At 38.9% G+C, this 17,365-nt stretch overlaps 1 protein-coding gene and 1 long non-coding RNA gene across 2 annotated transcripts; both read left to right on the forward strand.

Annotated features, from left to right (window-relative positions):
* Positions 1-3,241: 3,241 nt before the first annotated feature.
* LOC122066615 lies at positions 3,242-14,998 on the forward strand. Its single transcript, XR_006136412.1, has 2 exons — positions 3,242-3,434; positions 14,093-14,998. It is a non-coding gene; the product is annotated as an uncharacterized LOC122066615 (long non-coding RNA).
* Positions 14,999-16,717: 1,719 nt separating this feature from the next.
* LOC122066616 (probable caffeine synthase MTL2) lies at positions 16,718-17,331 on the forward strand (the record flags this gene model as incomplete). The annotated part of the gene is made up of 2 exons (XM_042630447.1): positions 16,718-16,814; positions 16,927-17,331. Coding segments are annotated over exons 1-2 (480 nt in total), but the record flags the coding sequence as incomplete, so codon positions are not given.
* Between the last annotated feature and the right edge of the window lie 34 nt (positions 17,332-17,365).

Below are 17,365 nucleotides of genomic sequence, written 5' to 3' on the forward strand. Positions count from 1 at the left end.
ATTTTAAAATTAACATAAATCATCAGTTGAATCGTGATACATATGAATTCCTAGGTGTTCCTCAATGATCTTCCAGGTAATGACTTCAACACTATTTTAAAAACCTTGCCGTCCTTCTATGAACAACCAAAGAAGGAGAAGGGTGAAAAGTTTGGGCCATGTTCCATCACAGGATTACCTGGCTCTATGATAGGCTGTTTCTAAGGCAGTATTATAGATTTTTTGGAATCGAATCCTCTTTACCACTAAACACATTGTAATGAAGATCCAAGGGTTGGGAACACCTTGGATTTGTGCCATGTAGCAATATAGGGGCCCCGATCTTTTCTATTTTTTTTTTTTTTTTTCCCTCTAAAAGGTCAATTGCTTTAAGAAGAGAAAAAAGAAAGGAAAAAAAATAGAGTACAAACTAAGATCCAAACAATCTAGATACAACCAACAAACGTGAAGGGACAAGAAGTCTAGGATCATTCCCCCACCTTTGATATGACCATCAACAGGGGAGGAGACCCACTACAAAAAAAAAAAAAAAATAATAAAAATAAAATAAAATCTTGATCGATCTTTTTATAGTATTCACCCTAAGCTCAACCTAAATAGAGCTAGGGTGAATCCATAGACTATAAGAAGATCGAAGATCTGATTCAATCCACAGACTTTGAACAGCCAAATGTTTCACTGCCTTAACACCATGGACAAGGCCTTGGAATTCAATTTGCCTCATTGTTCATCTTAACACAAAGATAAACTCCAAAAAAGTAAACGACTCTTGAGTTAGTATCACGAACCACTCGATGTCCGAAGCAAGCAAGCGGTGCACCGTCGAGACGTATTTAGTGTTTTAAGGCTTCATATTGTATGGCCAGATATTGGTAATGGCTTTTCTTGTTTGTTTTTTTTTTATTGAGGAGAAAACACAGACAACCACTAGAGAAGGGTTGATGTCTGCGCAGGAAACCCTCCTCTAAAATCCACAGTGAAAGTGAGTGAAGGTTAGGGGTATTTAGGGACTCGAGTAAAATATGATTTGATTGTGTTTTGGTCAAAAGGATAAAATCCTCATTTTACATCCTCACTTAACAGAGACCGACTGTAAAAGGTGTAAGCGTAATTTATAATTATGTAGAGAATGTCTCTCTAATAGCGGTATTCTCTGAGAAGTGATGTTGTAAATTTCCCATATTAATATGCTATTGATTTGGATCGATCACTTTTTTTTTTCTTTTTAATTTTACCTTTGTTTCAATATTAATACCAATCTAAATCATTCAGATATCAATATCAGTCTCAGCTGATATGATAAGAGAAAAGATACACAAGTATCTCCATGTCACTTGCCTGATGCCAACTCTTATTTCTTTGGTCTCCCCAAATTTCAATGGCTTGTTAACATTAGCACTTCGCAGTTAACCCAGTTTTGTCTTTTATCTTTTCTTTATTGGCTAACACCAAAATCTTCGCGTCTTGTTGTTTCAATACGCTTAGCATTTCCTATGCAAAAATAGGTTATATATAATTTTTTTTTAAGGTAAACAAATTAATCCTTTTAAAAATCAGCTAGATTTTGTTGGTAATGATCAAATTCTCCCTAAATTTATTGGACTCTTTGACCAAATAATTATTCAGAGTCAATCCAACTACACATTTCTTCTCCACTCTTTTTCGTTTTTTTATTTTATTATTTTATTATTTTATTTTTGTTTTTTTGTTTTTTTTTTTTGGGGATTTTTTTTGGTTTTTTTTTTCTCTTGAGATCTACAAGAATTGATAAATTACTAAAGATGAATGAATACAAGAATCATCAAAAGGATAAACTAAAAAATATAAAAAATAAAAATAAAAATTTGTAGTTTACCCGGTTACAGCATTACCATCAGCAGATAGATAAATCAAAACACAAAAACTCAAGTTAAAACAAAACCGAAGCTTCTCAATATATAGCATCCCAACTAATGTTTATCATAGAGCACCTGGGTGGAGCCTCCTAACTATCTGAAATTTGAACAGCCACTGCATGCTTCGCCAGTGTATCCACCATCATATTAACTTCGTGGAAATAGTGAGTAATATTCCACATGATCCTTTCCAGCTAATCTTTATAGAACCATCATTTTTGAAGAAAAAACGACGGAATGATTTCATTATTAATGCACTATACTACTCAAGTCTTCTTTTCCACTCAAGTCTTTGTCTATGAGAAAAAGAAGTTAAAAAGGCAATGCCGCCTTTGCTCCTAGACACGGTGAGGGGATAAATGACCACTCTACCCCCATGAAAAAAAGATATCTCATCACTGCTGATGCTTCCCATGTGCTCCCGTTGGTCCCCATGCTGATGTAAAGACACGTTGCCTTTTAGGGAATCCTCTTGTTTTATTTATTTATTTATTTTCCATTTGTGTCTGCAACCAAGTCATTGTTTTATCTTTTGACCTCTTAGGTCTGATAGAAAAGTAAGTGACTGTGCTTAGAGAAGACACACAAATAATATTTTTGCTTATCTCAATAGTCCAGCGATTCTTCTCCTTAAAAACAATAGAGAGAATGAAAGGAAGCTTACAATATAAAAGGGAATAATGTAGGTGAGAATATACATGGAAAAAGATAGGTGAGATGAGATTATACATAGTTGTAGACATCGAATTTTGTCACCCCCCGGCAATGATGACAATATGAAGGATTACATGTTGGATATTTTAGACTTGGAGAATTTTCAAACTTAGAGTAGAAAATGACCATATTTTCCTATAAACTTTCAAGAGAATTTTTTTTCAAAAAAATTAGAATTTGATGTTGTGGATTATTGTTGTTTGTCCCCTCAAGTCGGATATTACACTTTGATGCGAGAACTATGCGAATCGACGCATGATTCTCTCTTTCATTATATGATCCAGATCCCTACTATATGCGTATTTTCGTAAAAGTTCTCGGTTGAGACTACAATCGTATCTCACATCATTGGATAGTGCTCGGACTGAGTTTTCTAACGATATATTACGCGTCGAATTTCGACAAACGGTTTGAAAGATATGACCCCCAAAAGTTGAATCCAAAGTTGGGTATCAGATTCCATTCCGAGCAACCAAAGGGTGCCACGTGGCGCCCAAACCCCTTTGTCCAAAAGTAAGCCTTTTGGGACTATTCTCTCTAGTTTTTTAGTCCCACATCGGAAATTTGAGAGAATTGTCTCAAGTCCCAAGGCTATAAGAATAGCCTTTCCCCTCTTCCAAAAAGGAGGAGAAAAATTGAAAAAGGATTTGGGAGAAGGAATATGGTTTTTGTTAATTCCCTCTCTAAAATCAAACATTCTCCAAGTTTAAAAGTTTAATACATTAATCCTTCCTTGAGCCGGGATATCTTGTCCGGTTCGGTTTGATTCGGGGCTTAAAGCACAAGGGTTATCTCCCCTTGTTTTTTGATTAAAGCCGGTTTAAGGTATTTTTTTTCCTCCCAATAGTGATTTAGAATTAGTTTAATTAATAAATTAATTCCTAATTTATTAATCATTAATTTATTTAGATTAATTATGCTAAATTAGTCTCAATTTGGTTCAATATGATTTATTAGATGTAAATTGATTTATTCCGGTCCAATTAAAGATATTCATGTTTAATTGATTCTTTTAGTTTAGTTAAATTTAATTGTTTTTTTTTTGTTTTACATGTTTACCTTTATTTGGTTTAGTTTTTTTTAAGTTACTCTTTGTTCTTTCAATTTGGACCCTCGGATCAGAATCTTTCATACAACTTAACCCTCCTCTCTTCTTCTTCTTTACTTTCGTTTTTTCTCCTGCAGCCGCACCTAACCCTCCTCTCCTCTTTTTCTTTTTCTTTTTGTTTTCTTCTTCTTCTTGTTTTCTTTTCTTTCTTTCTCCAGCCGAACCTGCAACTCCTTCTCTTTTTCTTTTTTTTCTTCTTCTCTTCTTTTCCTTCTTTCTCCAGCCGAACCTGCAACTAGTTCTTCCTCTTTTCTTCTTCTTCTTCTCTTCTTTTCTTTCTTTCTTTCTCCAGCCGAACCCGAACCCCCTTTTTCTTCTTCTTTTCTTCTTCTTCTTCTCTTCTTTTCTTTCTTCCTAACCAAACCTGCAACTACTCCTTTCTCCCTTCATTTGTTAAATCTGAGTTTCTGATTACAATCAATCTAGTACTGCTGCCATTCTGTTTGTTGATTATTAATTCATATACTGTAATCGATTTTTTTTTCTTAGATCTCTACATTCTGATTTCTGTTTTGGTCTGTGAAGTTACTTTTTCCCCCCTATCCTAGATCGACTAAGATTACCTTCTATTTGCTGATTTAACCAGTAGATTAATCCCTGATTTTCAGTAGCTGTTCTATCATTGATTTGTTGAACTCGATCCCAGTTCCAACATTGTTTGACCATCTGATTTTGTTTATTTTGATTTCTTTTAAATCTGGATTTTATTCTCTGTGAAAATATCCTTCCCTGCTGCTGAAACCTAACCGAGCCTGCACCTCCTTCTTCTTTTCTTCTTCTTCTTCTCTTCTTCTCTTTTCCTTCCCTGCTGCTGCCCCTGTCCATTTGCACAAAATCCACAGATCCCCAATATGTTGAGAGTTCCTGGCTCTCCCTAGTGGAACAATCTCTTTTGAAGCTCCCTCTTTGATTAGTGATATGTTATGTGAAGTACTTAACCATTTGATTAGTAATCTCTTTTGAAGCTCCCTCTTTGTCCTGTTATGTGAAGTACTTAATATTTGATTTGTGGAGTTGTATTAAATGAGTTTCAAAACACCACTATTAACTTCCCTTGTTTTTATTGTCCACAAGGTCTGAACCATTGATCTGCTTGATATTGCTTTTTGTTTAAAGCAGAACAGTAGGGAATGTTTAATCTCATATTGTTTATGGAAGAGAGTAAAGGGAGGTATATATATTTTATAATAGGAAATACAAGAAGAAAAACTCACTATGCTCTCTTTTCTTTGTTGGGTTTGAGATTTGTGGTGATCAGACCGTACTTGAATCTATTTTTTCTTTTTGCCAACATCGGATAAGGATCTTTGACATGATTTTCTTTTCTTTGTTTTCTTTTATCTCTTAATAATATATGGGACGTAGTTTAGGGCGTGTTTAGTTTAGGACGGGCGTGGCTGGCCCCCCAAACCGGCTCGTAGCATTAGGTGCGTATTGGGTATTTGGGTTTTCCTACTATCTCTTATCTTTTGTACTCCAACATTCACTTGCATTAGTGTAGTACTAATTTAGATTAATTAAAGTAACTTAGTTAATGTAATTAGTCATTTCAACTGTTGTTTATTTAATTGTGGTTTGTTAATTTAGCTTTTTAACTCATTGCATTTGATTTCTTCATTCAATTCAATTTATTAAACTTGTGTAATTACCAATCTTTTTCCCTCTAGGGGTTTGTTTATTTTAATCAATCAACTAATTAGTTATTTAATGTAGGATAATTAACTAGATTAATTAGTTAAAAGATTCTCTTCTCATTAGATTAACTAGGGTTTTGAAAAATGTTTAACTCATCTTAGGATTAGCTTAAAGTAGACATAATTGGTCCAATTAGGTTTCATAATTAATTTAATTAAACCTTAGGTTTAGTTTAATCCTCCTATACTAGATTAGGTAGATTAGAAAAAATGCATTCATTTAATGTAATTAGTCCATTTAACTTTTCTAATTTAATTAGGCCCCATTTAATTTAAAAATATTTTTACCAATTAGATTAAGTAGGATTGCAATAATTTATTTCACAAATTATTAGGGATTGGGTTTAATCACTTTAATTAATTCAATTTAGGATCTCACAAATTCATTGATCATCCATCTAGGTCAGGCTCAATTAATCGAATTAGTGTAATTTAGGGTTTCATAAGTTGCTAAATTAATCCTAGATTTAGGCTTATTTAATTAGTTTAATCTAAGACTCATAATATATTAATTAAATCATTTAGGGTTTTTAATTTTAATTAGCGTAATCATTTCATTATTTGCATCATAACCTAGCTAGCATAATTTAGACATTTGGTTTAGGGTTTTCACATGTCATGCTTAGATACCTAGTTTAGGGTTTTCAGTGACCTAGATTTAGGACTAGTTAGTAGGGTAAAAACAAACTTTGGTCAAACAAAAAGAGACCGGCCTTAGGGTCGGGCAGACTGGGTGCCTAACACCTTCCCAGTTTGTCACTTGACACTTGTCCAGAATCTTGGTGCAAACCAACCTTATCCATCAGAGTCATTAGTCTCTCTCCCTTGATTGGGGGAGACATTTATGGGTCCTAGACCCTTTCTAGGTGGCGACTCCTTTTACCCATAATGTGTATCCTCCCTTTGCATTTGATGACCAGGGGATACCATCTCATCTCATTAGGGTCGAACCCTAGCGTGTTCACACGCGCTACGTGCCGTATCGCGATCCCGCGCGGCGCGGAGGTCCATGGTACCTACAATAGTAACAAAGTAGCTAGCATTTAAGGATTCTCATCTCATTAGGGTTGAACCCTAGCGTGTTCACACGCGCTACGTGCCGTATCGCGATCCCGCGCGGCGCGGAGGTCCATGGTACCTACAATAGTAACAAAGTAGCTAGCATTTAAGGATTCTCATCTCATTAGGGTTGAACCCTAGCGTGTTCACACGCGCTACGTGCCGTATCGCGATCCCGCGCGGCGCGGAGGTCCATGGTACCTACAATAGTAACAAAGTAGCTAGCATTCAAAATCCTTAACTCTTGTTTCTTTCTTGGGGAAATGGATTTCGATTCTATCTCCTTGTCATTGCCAGCACATAATGCTGGTGTGGCCAAATTACTATTCTCTTATCAGGCCCAAGCAAGTTTGAAGGATCAAACGCATGCATATATAAACAAGAATGGTTACAATTTCCAGTACACTACTCGCAAAGTTGTTGCATAAGACTCTAAAACTTAAGAGAAGGCATGGAGGTTCAGCAAGTTCTCCACATGAATGGGGGGAATGGAGAAACTAGCTAAGCTAGTAACTCCCAACTTCAAGTTATCTCTCTCTCTCTCTCTCTCTCTCTCTATACACACACACATAATGATTATCTAGCCTCCCACTCTAATTTCTTTCTCTTTTTTTTTGCTAAAAGATGATCTTTATTATAAGGAAAAGAAAAGATACATCAAAAACCAAAGAAAAGGGCAAGGCAGAAACCCTTAGCGCCACTAGCAATCTCCACCTTCGGCATGGCCATCAGCAGAGAGAGCTAGCAAAAGCCCTATAGGAATCTAAAACAATGCCTACCCTGAATATCATTCTTTAAATACTCTACCACATGTCTGGGGAAAGACACCGAGAACTCAGAATTTCCAGATTTGGAAGCCTGTTTTGCCAAGAAGTCTGCTATCGAATTTGCTTCATGAAAGCAATGAGAGATCTTCCATGGGATTGATTCCAGGAAAGGAAGAAGTGTCAACCATTTTTGAAGAGTGAACCACGAGATATGGTTTCTCTTAATCGCAGTGACCACCGCAGCCGAGTCAGAGTCTATCCAAAGACTTCTTGCATCCATCGCCTTTGCCATCAAAATTCCCTCCATAACAGCCTCAAACTCTGCTTCATAAATCTGTTTTATACGTAGAAAAATGCTAAACGAATCACAAACCTGACCATCATGATCGCGAGCAACCCCTCCGGCCCTTGCTCTTCCTGGGTTTCCCAGAGCGCTACCATCAACATTAACCTTTAGTCAATTTAGATGAGGTTTACACTAGTGGACTTCCAGAGGAGGGAGATGCCTGGACGGAACTGCAAATAATCCCAATCTCCTACAACACATAACATCAATCGGAGACTTCACCTCCCCCTTCACCTTGCCTATGCATAGGTAGAGCTCTAGACGACTGAAGTCAAATATCTTCTTTTCATTCCTGGAGGCGTTATCATGACACCTTCTGTTCCTTTCCCACCAAATATTTGCTGCTATAATAGAGAAACCCATCATCTAAGGTGTTTTGAGATTTACTAGTCTAGCCTTCGTTTTCCACCATCTAATCAGACTATCAATCGACTGATGCATTTTCCATCTCACCTCAAAGCAGTCTACATATGATTTCTAGACAGTGGTTGCAAAGAAGCATCTGAGGAATATGTGTTCAATGCTATCTTCATCTTGGTTGCAAAGGGCACACCTAAAAGTAAGGTAAATCCCCTCATGCCTAATCTGCTCATCCGTTGGCAGTTTACCATGTGTGAGGCACCAACCCAGAGTGGAAAACCTAGGTGGTAGACCTTTCCTCCAAACCAGAGTGCTCCATGGAGTCTTGTTAGCCGTCCTTCTGATGCCCTCCCAAGCAGAGGCTGTAGAGAAAGATCCCAGAGTCGACAAAGACCAGCAGCATGTGTCATCTAATTCACCTGAAGGGATTTTAATTTGCTTAATTTTATCGAAAATTCTTCTCAGCTCCATCGATCTCACCTCAGGGAGCGCCCATTCTCCTTCATGAATAAATTTTCTCACCTTAGCGGTAAAGCTAAGAGTAGGTAGGTCCGATCTCTGTAGCTCCTCTAGTACGAATTTAGGCCCCCACCATTTGTCTTTCCAAAAATTGGTAAGATTACCATTACCGATAATCCATCTTTCATTTTCTTCCACAAATCTCCAAACTTTTTTCACCCCCAAGGCAATAGAAGAAGAAACTCTTTTTTTGAAGTTACCATCTGTTTTGACAATGCGAGCTTTAAGGAAGGAACTGGTGGGTGTCCTCTCATGCTTGATCCTCCAAGCAAGCTTGCACACCATAGCTTTATTAGTATCTCTGAGTCTCCTAATACCTAAACCACCTTCCTCTTTAGGCTTGCAAACGGGGTCCCATGTTATAGTAATTTTTTGGGAAGTTTCAGTCTCCCCTGTCCAAATGAAGTTTCTCATCCATCGTTCCATTATTGTCAAAAGGGAAGATGGCCACCAATAGATAGCAAAACTATGGTTCAGGATACTTGCAATGACTGATCTAACAAACTCCGTTCTGCCCGTCAATGACAAGAGATTTCCTTTCCAACCCGCTAGACGGCCCTTCACCTTGTCCATCACCGGAAGCAGAGCCTCTTTTTTCACTCTACCCTTAAATATTTCAACTCCTAAGTAGCGAGTTGGGAAGGTGCATATTTGAATTCCAAGGGTATCAGTAATAGTCTACTTGCAAGCTGGAGCTATCTTTCCCAGGAAAAGCTTACTTTTCTCAAAGCTGATGCATTGGCCTGAGAATTCCTGATACTTCATCAAGAAGGCTTTTAGAGCATTAACAGATCTCAAGGAGGCATTGGTGAAGATGAATATATCATCTGCGAATAAAATGTGTCCAGGAGTAGCAACGCCTCTTGGGCCACTGATCGGTTTGAGACTCTTGCTCTGAACTAGGTTTGCCAGCCCTCTAGACAAAATTTCTTCTGCTATGATAAACAACATGGGGGATATAGGATTACCTTGTCTCAGACCACGCTCCACCCCAAAGAAACCCTGAGGACCTACGTTCACCAGAATAGAAATTTTGGTCGATAGCAAGAGTTGGTGCAACCAATTGATCCATGTGTTGGAGAAGCCAAATTTACTCAAAACCTGAAAAATAAATGACCAGGAAATAGTATCATAAGCCTTCCTTATGTCAATTTTAAGTCCAAGGCCCCCACCTCTGGTCGCAGAGAACATTAAATTTGCAAGCTCAGAAGCCACAGAGATGTTGTCATGGATCATCTTCCCCTTCTGAAAGGCACCCTACTCTTTTGAGATCAGACGAGGGAGGAGAGTCTCAAGGCGCATCGCCATAACTTTGGATATGATTTTACAAAAGAAGTTTCCCATACAAAGAGGGTGAAATCTATCAAGCGTATTTGCGCCATCCATATTTGGAATCAATACCAAAAAATTATTATTTACCCCATTTGGCATAGACCCTATGCTGAAAAATTGTCTCACTGTGTTGCATACCTCCACTTCCACCGTATCCCAGCATTTGCGAAAGAATGCACCAGAGAAGCCATCGGGGCCCGATGAGCTATCCGGGTCAAGCGCCCAAGCTGCCCTCCTTATTTCCTCTTTCCCAGGAAGATAGTCCATCTTATAGCAGTCCATCTGGTTTAGAACTTTTGGAATATTATCCAATAAATTCTCATGATTCGCTGTTGGGGTGGCTCTATGGAACCTCTTGTAAAAGTCCACAATGTATTCCCCTATTTGATTTTGCCCTTCCACAATGGTCCCATCCGGCTTCTTGAGCGCTCTGATTGTATTTTTGTTTCTTCTCATTTTGACTGAAATGTGAAAAAATTTGGAATTCCTATCACCGCCTTTCAGCCACCTGATTCTCGCCTTTTCAACCTAGACTTTTTTATGGTTTTCCAAGGCTTTCACCAATCCCGTCTTTGCATTAGCTTCCAGAGCAAACAGATGATCGTTCATCCCTTCGCTTGCAATCTGATCATGAATCTGGTTAAGAGTCTTTTTCGCACGCTCTAGGTCTTCATCAAGGTTAGGAAAGGCAGATCTCGCCCAGGATTTTAGGGTCCTTTTCAGCTGCTTCAATTTAGAAGTAAGAACAAGGATAGGGGATCCAAGGGCCCATTCAGACTAGGACGAAGCCACTACTCTGACGAAGTCTTTATGTTCCATCCAAAATTGGTGGAAACAAAATTGGCAATTTGAGGGGTGCTGGCTGGCATCAGAGACCATCAATATTGGGCCATGATCAAAAGCTATTCTCGGCATCACTAGTTGCGAGGAGTCTTGGAAAACAGATAACCACTGCTCATTGTAGAAGCTTCTATCAAGCACAACTGAAACATTGCCAACTTTCTGATTATTACTCCAAGTGAATTTTCTCTCACTTGAAGGTAGCTGAGACATGGAACGAGAGTCCACCATAGCATTGAATTCCGCGGCAGAGCCCAAACTAAAATTACTTGGCCCCTTTTTTTCATGTGACTGAAGGTAAGCATTAAAATCGCTGACCATGGCCCAAGGGGTGGGGGTGTGAGGGGTATCTGCTACCAAGTCCAACCATAGAGCTCTCCTCTCTGCTCTAAAATTGCTAGCATGGACAAAAGAGACTTGAATTTGGGTGAGGTCCCAAATCAGGGATACTGAAATATACTACGATGATTCAGAAATCACCACAGCCCACAGGGCAGGCCATATTTCTTTTCCACATTATCCATAAGTTTAGAATTCTACCAATTCTATTATTGTAAATAAATTTGGAGTAAAATCCCAATCTATTAAAATATAGAGTTGGAAAATTACTTACTGGGATCATTGGTTCAGCAATGCAAAGGAGATCAAGGTTCTTCTTCTTTATTAACTCTCTTAAGGTGTGCTTTCTGACTACCTTCTTCATTCCTCTTATGTTCCAAAAGAGGATCTTCATAAATCAATTCTTGGGGAGCACCTGACGATCAGACCTCAAGGCCTGCCCCGTCGCAGCAGTAGATTTTCCTTTTCTTCTAGCCTCGCCATCTGCTCTTGTAATAGCATGATCAAGTTCTTCTCCTTCTTGGTGATGAATAATTATTCTGCCTGCCTTAAGGGCAGATGGAGATAGTTCAGAGATCACATGTTCTGGATCACCCCAATCCTGCCCACAACTGCCTCTCCCTCCTCTTACCTGATGGCGACCTCCACGACCACCAATATAGACCACTTTATTTTTTCGAGGGCGAAGAGTTCTAGGAGCAATGCTGCCTTCAGCTTCATTGACTGCAACAACCGAATCAGTCTCTCCCTCCTTCGCGTCGTCACTGTCGTGCCAGAGGCCAGCGACTCCTTCTCGAATGAGTAGAATTCTGATTCCTCCTGGTCTGAATCGGATCCATATCCACTGCCCAGAGGGTTATCCACAATGGTCGGGTCCTGGATAGAACTCTCATGGGTATGTGGGGCTGGAATAAGAATTTCCAAGTTGCCTTCTTTCAAACCGTCCATTTGTGGGCTTTCTATATTTTCTATATCTTCCAATGGTGGAATAGTTTCTCTAAATGGGGAAGTTACCATAGGGAGAGGAGATCTACGATCTCCTACCAATTGAGAAGATTTGCCATGGATTGCCCCTATTTTGGATGCACCACCCTCCTCCTCCATTGCCTAAAGAGTTCCAGCTAGACGCCGGTCTACCTCTGCCGGCTTTCGCTCATTGTTCTTCTTAGATCTACACTGCTCAACAAGATGACCCAGTTTCTTACAGAATGTGCACTTTCCAATGCCGCCTTCGTAAATAATTCTTTGTTTGAACCAGAATAAAACATCTTTCCCCGGTTGTTTTCTTTCAACCTGAATTTCCTCCACTCTGGTGCCGCTCATTGGCACTTCCACCAGCACCCTAGCATAATTCCCCATGGTACCATGTAGCGTTCTGCGATCAACCTCTACAGGGTGCCCTGAGGCTTTTCCCATGCAGAGTAAGATTTTCTCATGCCAATACTCCATAGGTAGCTCTGGGTATCGAATCCAGACCAGTTTGGTCTAAACTCTGGTCGCCATCGCTAGAATTGTATGATCTGTCCCTTAACTTTGACAGGGCCCCTTTTCCACAGGGAAGCCATATCACCTTCCACTTCAAATCGAAGAAGGATGAAACCTTTTCCCAAAGGCGCAAGGGTCACCCTACCCTTCAGATTCCAGACATTCTTTGCGTCAGTCCTTACTTCGTCCATTGAGACAAAGAGAAAATTTACTCGACCAATCAGTGTGTGAGAGAAAGAATGTAACTTCTCTTCATATGACTTCTCTTCATATGCCTCCTGAGGAATCATAATTTTTGTGAGATTTCTAGCGTGAATCAGGTCTGGGAGATCATCAATGTTTGGCATAGACCTCTTCGCCATTGCAGCGTAAGATTGTGTTCCCCCTCCATGACTAGTGATCACCTCCTCCCTTGGTTGATGCTTTTCGGCCAGTACAGGTTGGCCGGAAACCTCATTACCAGACTCTGGCAAAGGCAAAGTGCTGCTTGTCGAGCCCCAAAAGTCTGTAATCCTCCGCTGTTTTCCTCTATCGGGGGGGGGGGGCAGCGGAAATCCCCCCATCCTTCTCAAAGCTTCTCTCTCCTGAGTCCTCCAATATTTTTTCCACCCACTCTAATTTCTTTCATTTTCATTGAACTTGGATCTTTGCAGAAACTAATAATAACCAAGCCAGTGGTGATTGGGAGCATTTCAGATTTGTATACCACCAACTTACCTCCATGCTTAAGGGTAGCAAATTTGGGGTGCTCTTCAGGGCCCAACACTTTACTAGTGATCTCAGAGATCATTGAGGCCATTGATGAAACTTGTCATCAGTTGAATCGTGATACACCAGAATTCAAAGTGTTCCCCAATGATCTTCCAAGTAATGACTTCAACACCATTTTCAAAACCTTGCCGGCCTTCTATGAGCAACTAAAGAAGGAGAAGGGTGAAAAGTTTGGGCCATGTTCCATCACAGGATTACCTGGTTCTTCCTATGATAGACTATTTCCAAGCAGTAATATATACTTCCTTTTCCTCTTACAGCCTTCATTTTCTCTCTCAGGTTTGCAAATTAATTAATTCCTCCACCTCCTCTACCTCATACCATTGAACTCTTGCACCCTCTTTTTAAGCTATGTAGTATTCCAATTGAATAAATTTGGGTTCCTAATATTATTGTCACATGCTGGATGGTGTATTGCTTTTTGGTTGAAAATCATGATGAGTCTAAGCCTAAAAAATGATGTGGATAACTTAGCCACAAAATTAGAGTACAAAGTAAGCTGTGGCATGTTAATAAAGAATCCAAAGGGTTATTCATAAGGATACCTCTCTATATACATGTATTTCTGTACAATCTCCTCCCCCCTCAGAAAAAAAATAAAAAAAGTCTCTCTAGCTTTGCTGCATGTATGTGCACTCTGCACTTATGTTAGCACTCGACACATGTCTCATCCATTGTCATTTAAAGTGTATGGAAAAGATATTTCTTGAACTGGAAATGACATGTGTTGAGCACTGAATATATGTGCAATAGAGCTAGGATAACAAAAACTAATTCATTATAACTCAGAATGAATGTCCTTACCATCATGCCCATGCATTCATACAAGCGTTGATATATTTCTTAACCTTGATGCATTCTAGGTTCCTCCATTAGTTGAAAAGAATAAAGGGAATATTTACTTGGCAAGGACGAGTCTTCCTAGTGTGCTCAAAGCGTACCTAGAACTATTTCAAAAGGATTTTTCATTATTTCTTAGTTTGCGCTCCAATGAAATGACACCAAGAGGGCGAATGGTTATAACAATGTTAGGCAGGAGAAGTAAAGATCCCTTGGGTAAAGAGGGTTACTTTTGGGTGCTCTTGTCCAAGTCACTGAATGATTTGGTGTCAGAGGTATGCTTAGTGCTTACCATGTATATTATACTTACAAATTTAATGGTTATTAGGATTGATTTTCTTCTCATATTCTGATTGTTAAAATTTTATTAATTTGATTGAAGAAGCTCAAGTTGATTCATTTAATTTGCCCTTCTATATGCCTTCTAGTAAAGAGTTAGAGGCTGTAGTTCGTGCAGAAGGATCATTTTATCTTAATCAACTAGAAATCTTTGATGTCAATTGGGATGTGAGTGATGATGATGACAACAAAGGCTTCATGTTTGATAGATGGATAAGTGCGCAGAAAATGGCAAAGTGTATAAGAGCTGTAACAGAACTCATGATCGCTTGTCACTTTGGAAATGCTATAATTGATATTTTGTTTGCTAGGTACATGGAGTATGTTAGTGAGCACCTCTCCAAGGAGGAGGGTAAGTTTGTTACTTTTGTCATTTCCTTGAGAGGAAAGTGAAGCTTTGAGACTTTTGAAGAGGCTTAGAATAAGAAAAGAAGTCCTTTATTTATGCTTTAGCTGCCCAGAGGCAGCCAACCCTATTGAACTAGAAAAAAAAAATGTTAATGTTGCAGATCCACCTTTCCAATATATTTTGTGATTTGGAGGCAGATTGATGGAAATTTCTTGATCAATTAATTCATTCTTTTCTCGCACATAAAGTCAATTTACCAATATCGCTTATAATGCTGCCTCTTCCACCATGCCACAGTTCTCCTTATAATAAGTTAATTCGTTGTTGTAATTTCCTTTCAACTTTATTTGTTTCAACATGTTATTCCATTTAAATCGAATTAATTTCATCTTATCGTGATTAGGATAATGTTTTGTAATTTGTTTAAAATTCATTTTTATGACTAATTTGAAATTAACGCAAATGGGTTAGAAAAGAGCCATTTCTCGGTCCAATTTGCATTGAAGGTTTTTTATTTTTTTATTTATTTATTTTTTTTAATTGAACCTGAGACCTTGAGCCTAATCCACACAATCTCCGATTCGTCTTAACCATCTGAGCAACCCACAGATGGGTCAATTTGCATTGAAGTCACCAAATAAAAATGCGAATAATTAGAACTTCTTTTCAAAGTAGGAATGATAAACCAATTTGGTCATAAGAACAGCACGAGCCATAAACCGAAGATGACCACCCAGTTCAATAATATATAACAAGTGGACTTCAGAGAGTATGACTAGAAAAATTGTGAACCTTTTTCTAAAGGTAGATCACCACTGAGAAAGAGAATGACTTAACAAGTGGACTTTAGAGAGTATATGCGTGGAAAAATTGTCCTCTCTCTCTCTCTCACCGAGGCAGAGGCAGCAGGAACAATGATTCATTGCATTAGTTTAGGGGTTCAAGTTTGGCCATGTTGGCCCAAGCCTACCCCGGACTGGGTTTGGGCTGAGATACTCCAACTTTGAGGGTTGGTCAGAGTTCAAAATTTATGGCCCTGCTGGAGACAGGCTAGGGTTGAGCTCAAGCTGAGACTGGACTGACCCAGCATGACCCTATCTTCTTCTACTCCTCCTTCCTCGTCTTTTTACTTCTCCTCGCCAGCCCCACCCAACCCTTATTTTCCCTTACTCCTCTCATGGTTGGAGCCAATATCAAGGTTAGGTTGTTAGGACTTTTTATGTGAACTTAACTGATATCGATGGATCTATTGGATCTAAGCAGTTATAGACCCACTCTGATTAGGAAATTCCTAACTCTTTCCATTGTGAGAGTGGAATAGGATTTTAGAGATTCTATTATAAATAGAATACTTATGATACCTGCAGCCATTACTTAACATCTTCTTGGTTTGGGAGTTCTAAGGGACACGTAGTTCTTCATTGTCATCTTCATGGGAGTAATCTTCAAACACATGGGACAGAAATTCGTGATCAATACTCATGGGAATTTTCAATCCCTGAATGCTTAGAGCCGAACCAGACCTAATCCTAACTAAAGGGACCCAGGATTGAACTAAGGTATTCAGAAGCCTGAGTCGCCCAACCCAACCCAACACCATTGCAGAACCTCTATCTTAAACAACGCTTATCTAACTGCCACTACGACACCGCCCCTACGTATGCCTATCACTTTCGTTTCCCTATTTTTAATGGCTTCTCACCTGTTCGCACTAAGAAACTTACTAAAATTTGCTTCGTCTCATTACAAACAGCTAAGAGTTATATTATCTTCCCAATCCAAATCGTTCGACTTCACCTAATTATGTCAATCTCATTTTTAAAATCCTATTGGAGAACTGCATGCTTCATTCCTCTGGTCAAGTCTTTGTTTAATTTATCTGATCTTTTTTGGTAACCCTTTGTTTAATCTTATCCATTGGGTTCATTGATCAAATACGTATAAATATATTAGCAAGGTTAACAGTTCTCATTCCACTAGCCATGGAAGTCCAACAAGTTCTCCACATGAATGGGGGGGATGGAGAAACTAGCTATGCTACTAACTCCAACCTTCAAGTTCGTTCTCTCTCTCTCACACACACACTTGTTATTTAATATTCCCTGCATGTGTTCTCGAAATTATTTCATTTTCATTTCTTCTAAGAGATTGAATATGGGTCTTTTTCAGAAACTGGTGATAACCAAGGCAAAGCCAGTGGTGATTCGGAGTATTTCAGATCTGTTTACCACCAATTTACCTCCATGTTTAAGGGTAGCAGATTTGGGCTGTTCTTCAGGGCCTAATACCCTACTAGTGATTTCAGAGATCATTGAAGCTATTGATGAAATCTGTCATCAGTTGAATTGTAATACACCCGAATTCCAAGTGTTCCTCAATGATCTTCCAAGTAATGACTTCAACACCATTTTCAAGAGCTTGCCGGTTTTCTATGAGCAACTAAAGAAGGAGAAGGGTGAAAAGTTTGGGCCATGTTCCATCACAGGATTACCTGGTTCCTTCTACGAGAGGCTCTTTCCAAGCAATACTATAGACTTCATTCATTCGTCTTATAGCCTTCATTGGCTCTCTCAGGTTTGCAACTTAAAAATTAGGTTCCCTCACACCA

The sequence above is a fragment of the Macadamia integrifolia genome, unplaced genomic scaffold (genome assembly GCF_013358625.1).
Source record: "Macadamia integrifolia cultivar HAES 741 unplaced genomic scaffold, SCU_Mint_v3 scaffold2494, whole genome shotgun sequence".
NCBI classification, from domain to species: domain Eukaryota; kingdom Viridiplantae; phylum Streptophyta; class Magnoliopsida; order Proteales; family Proteaceae; genus Macadamia; species Macadamia integrifolia.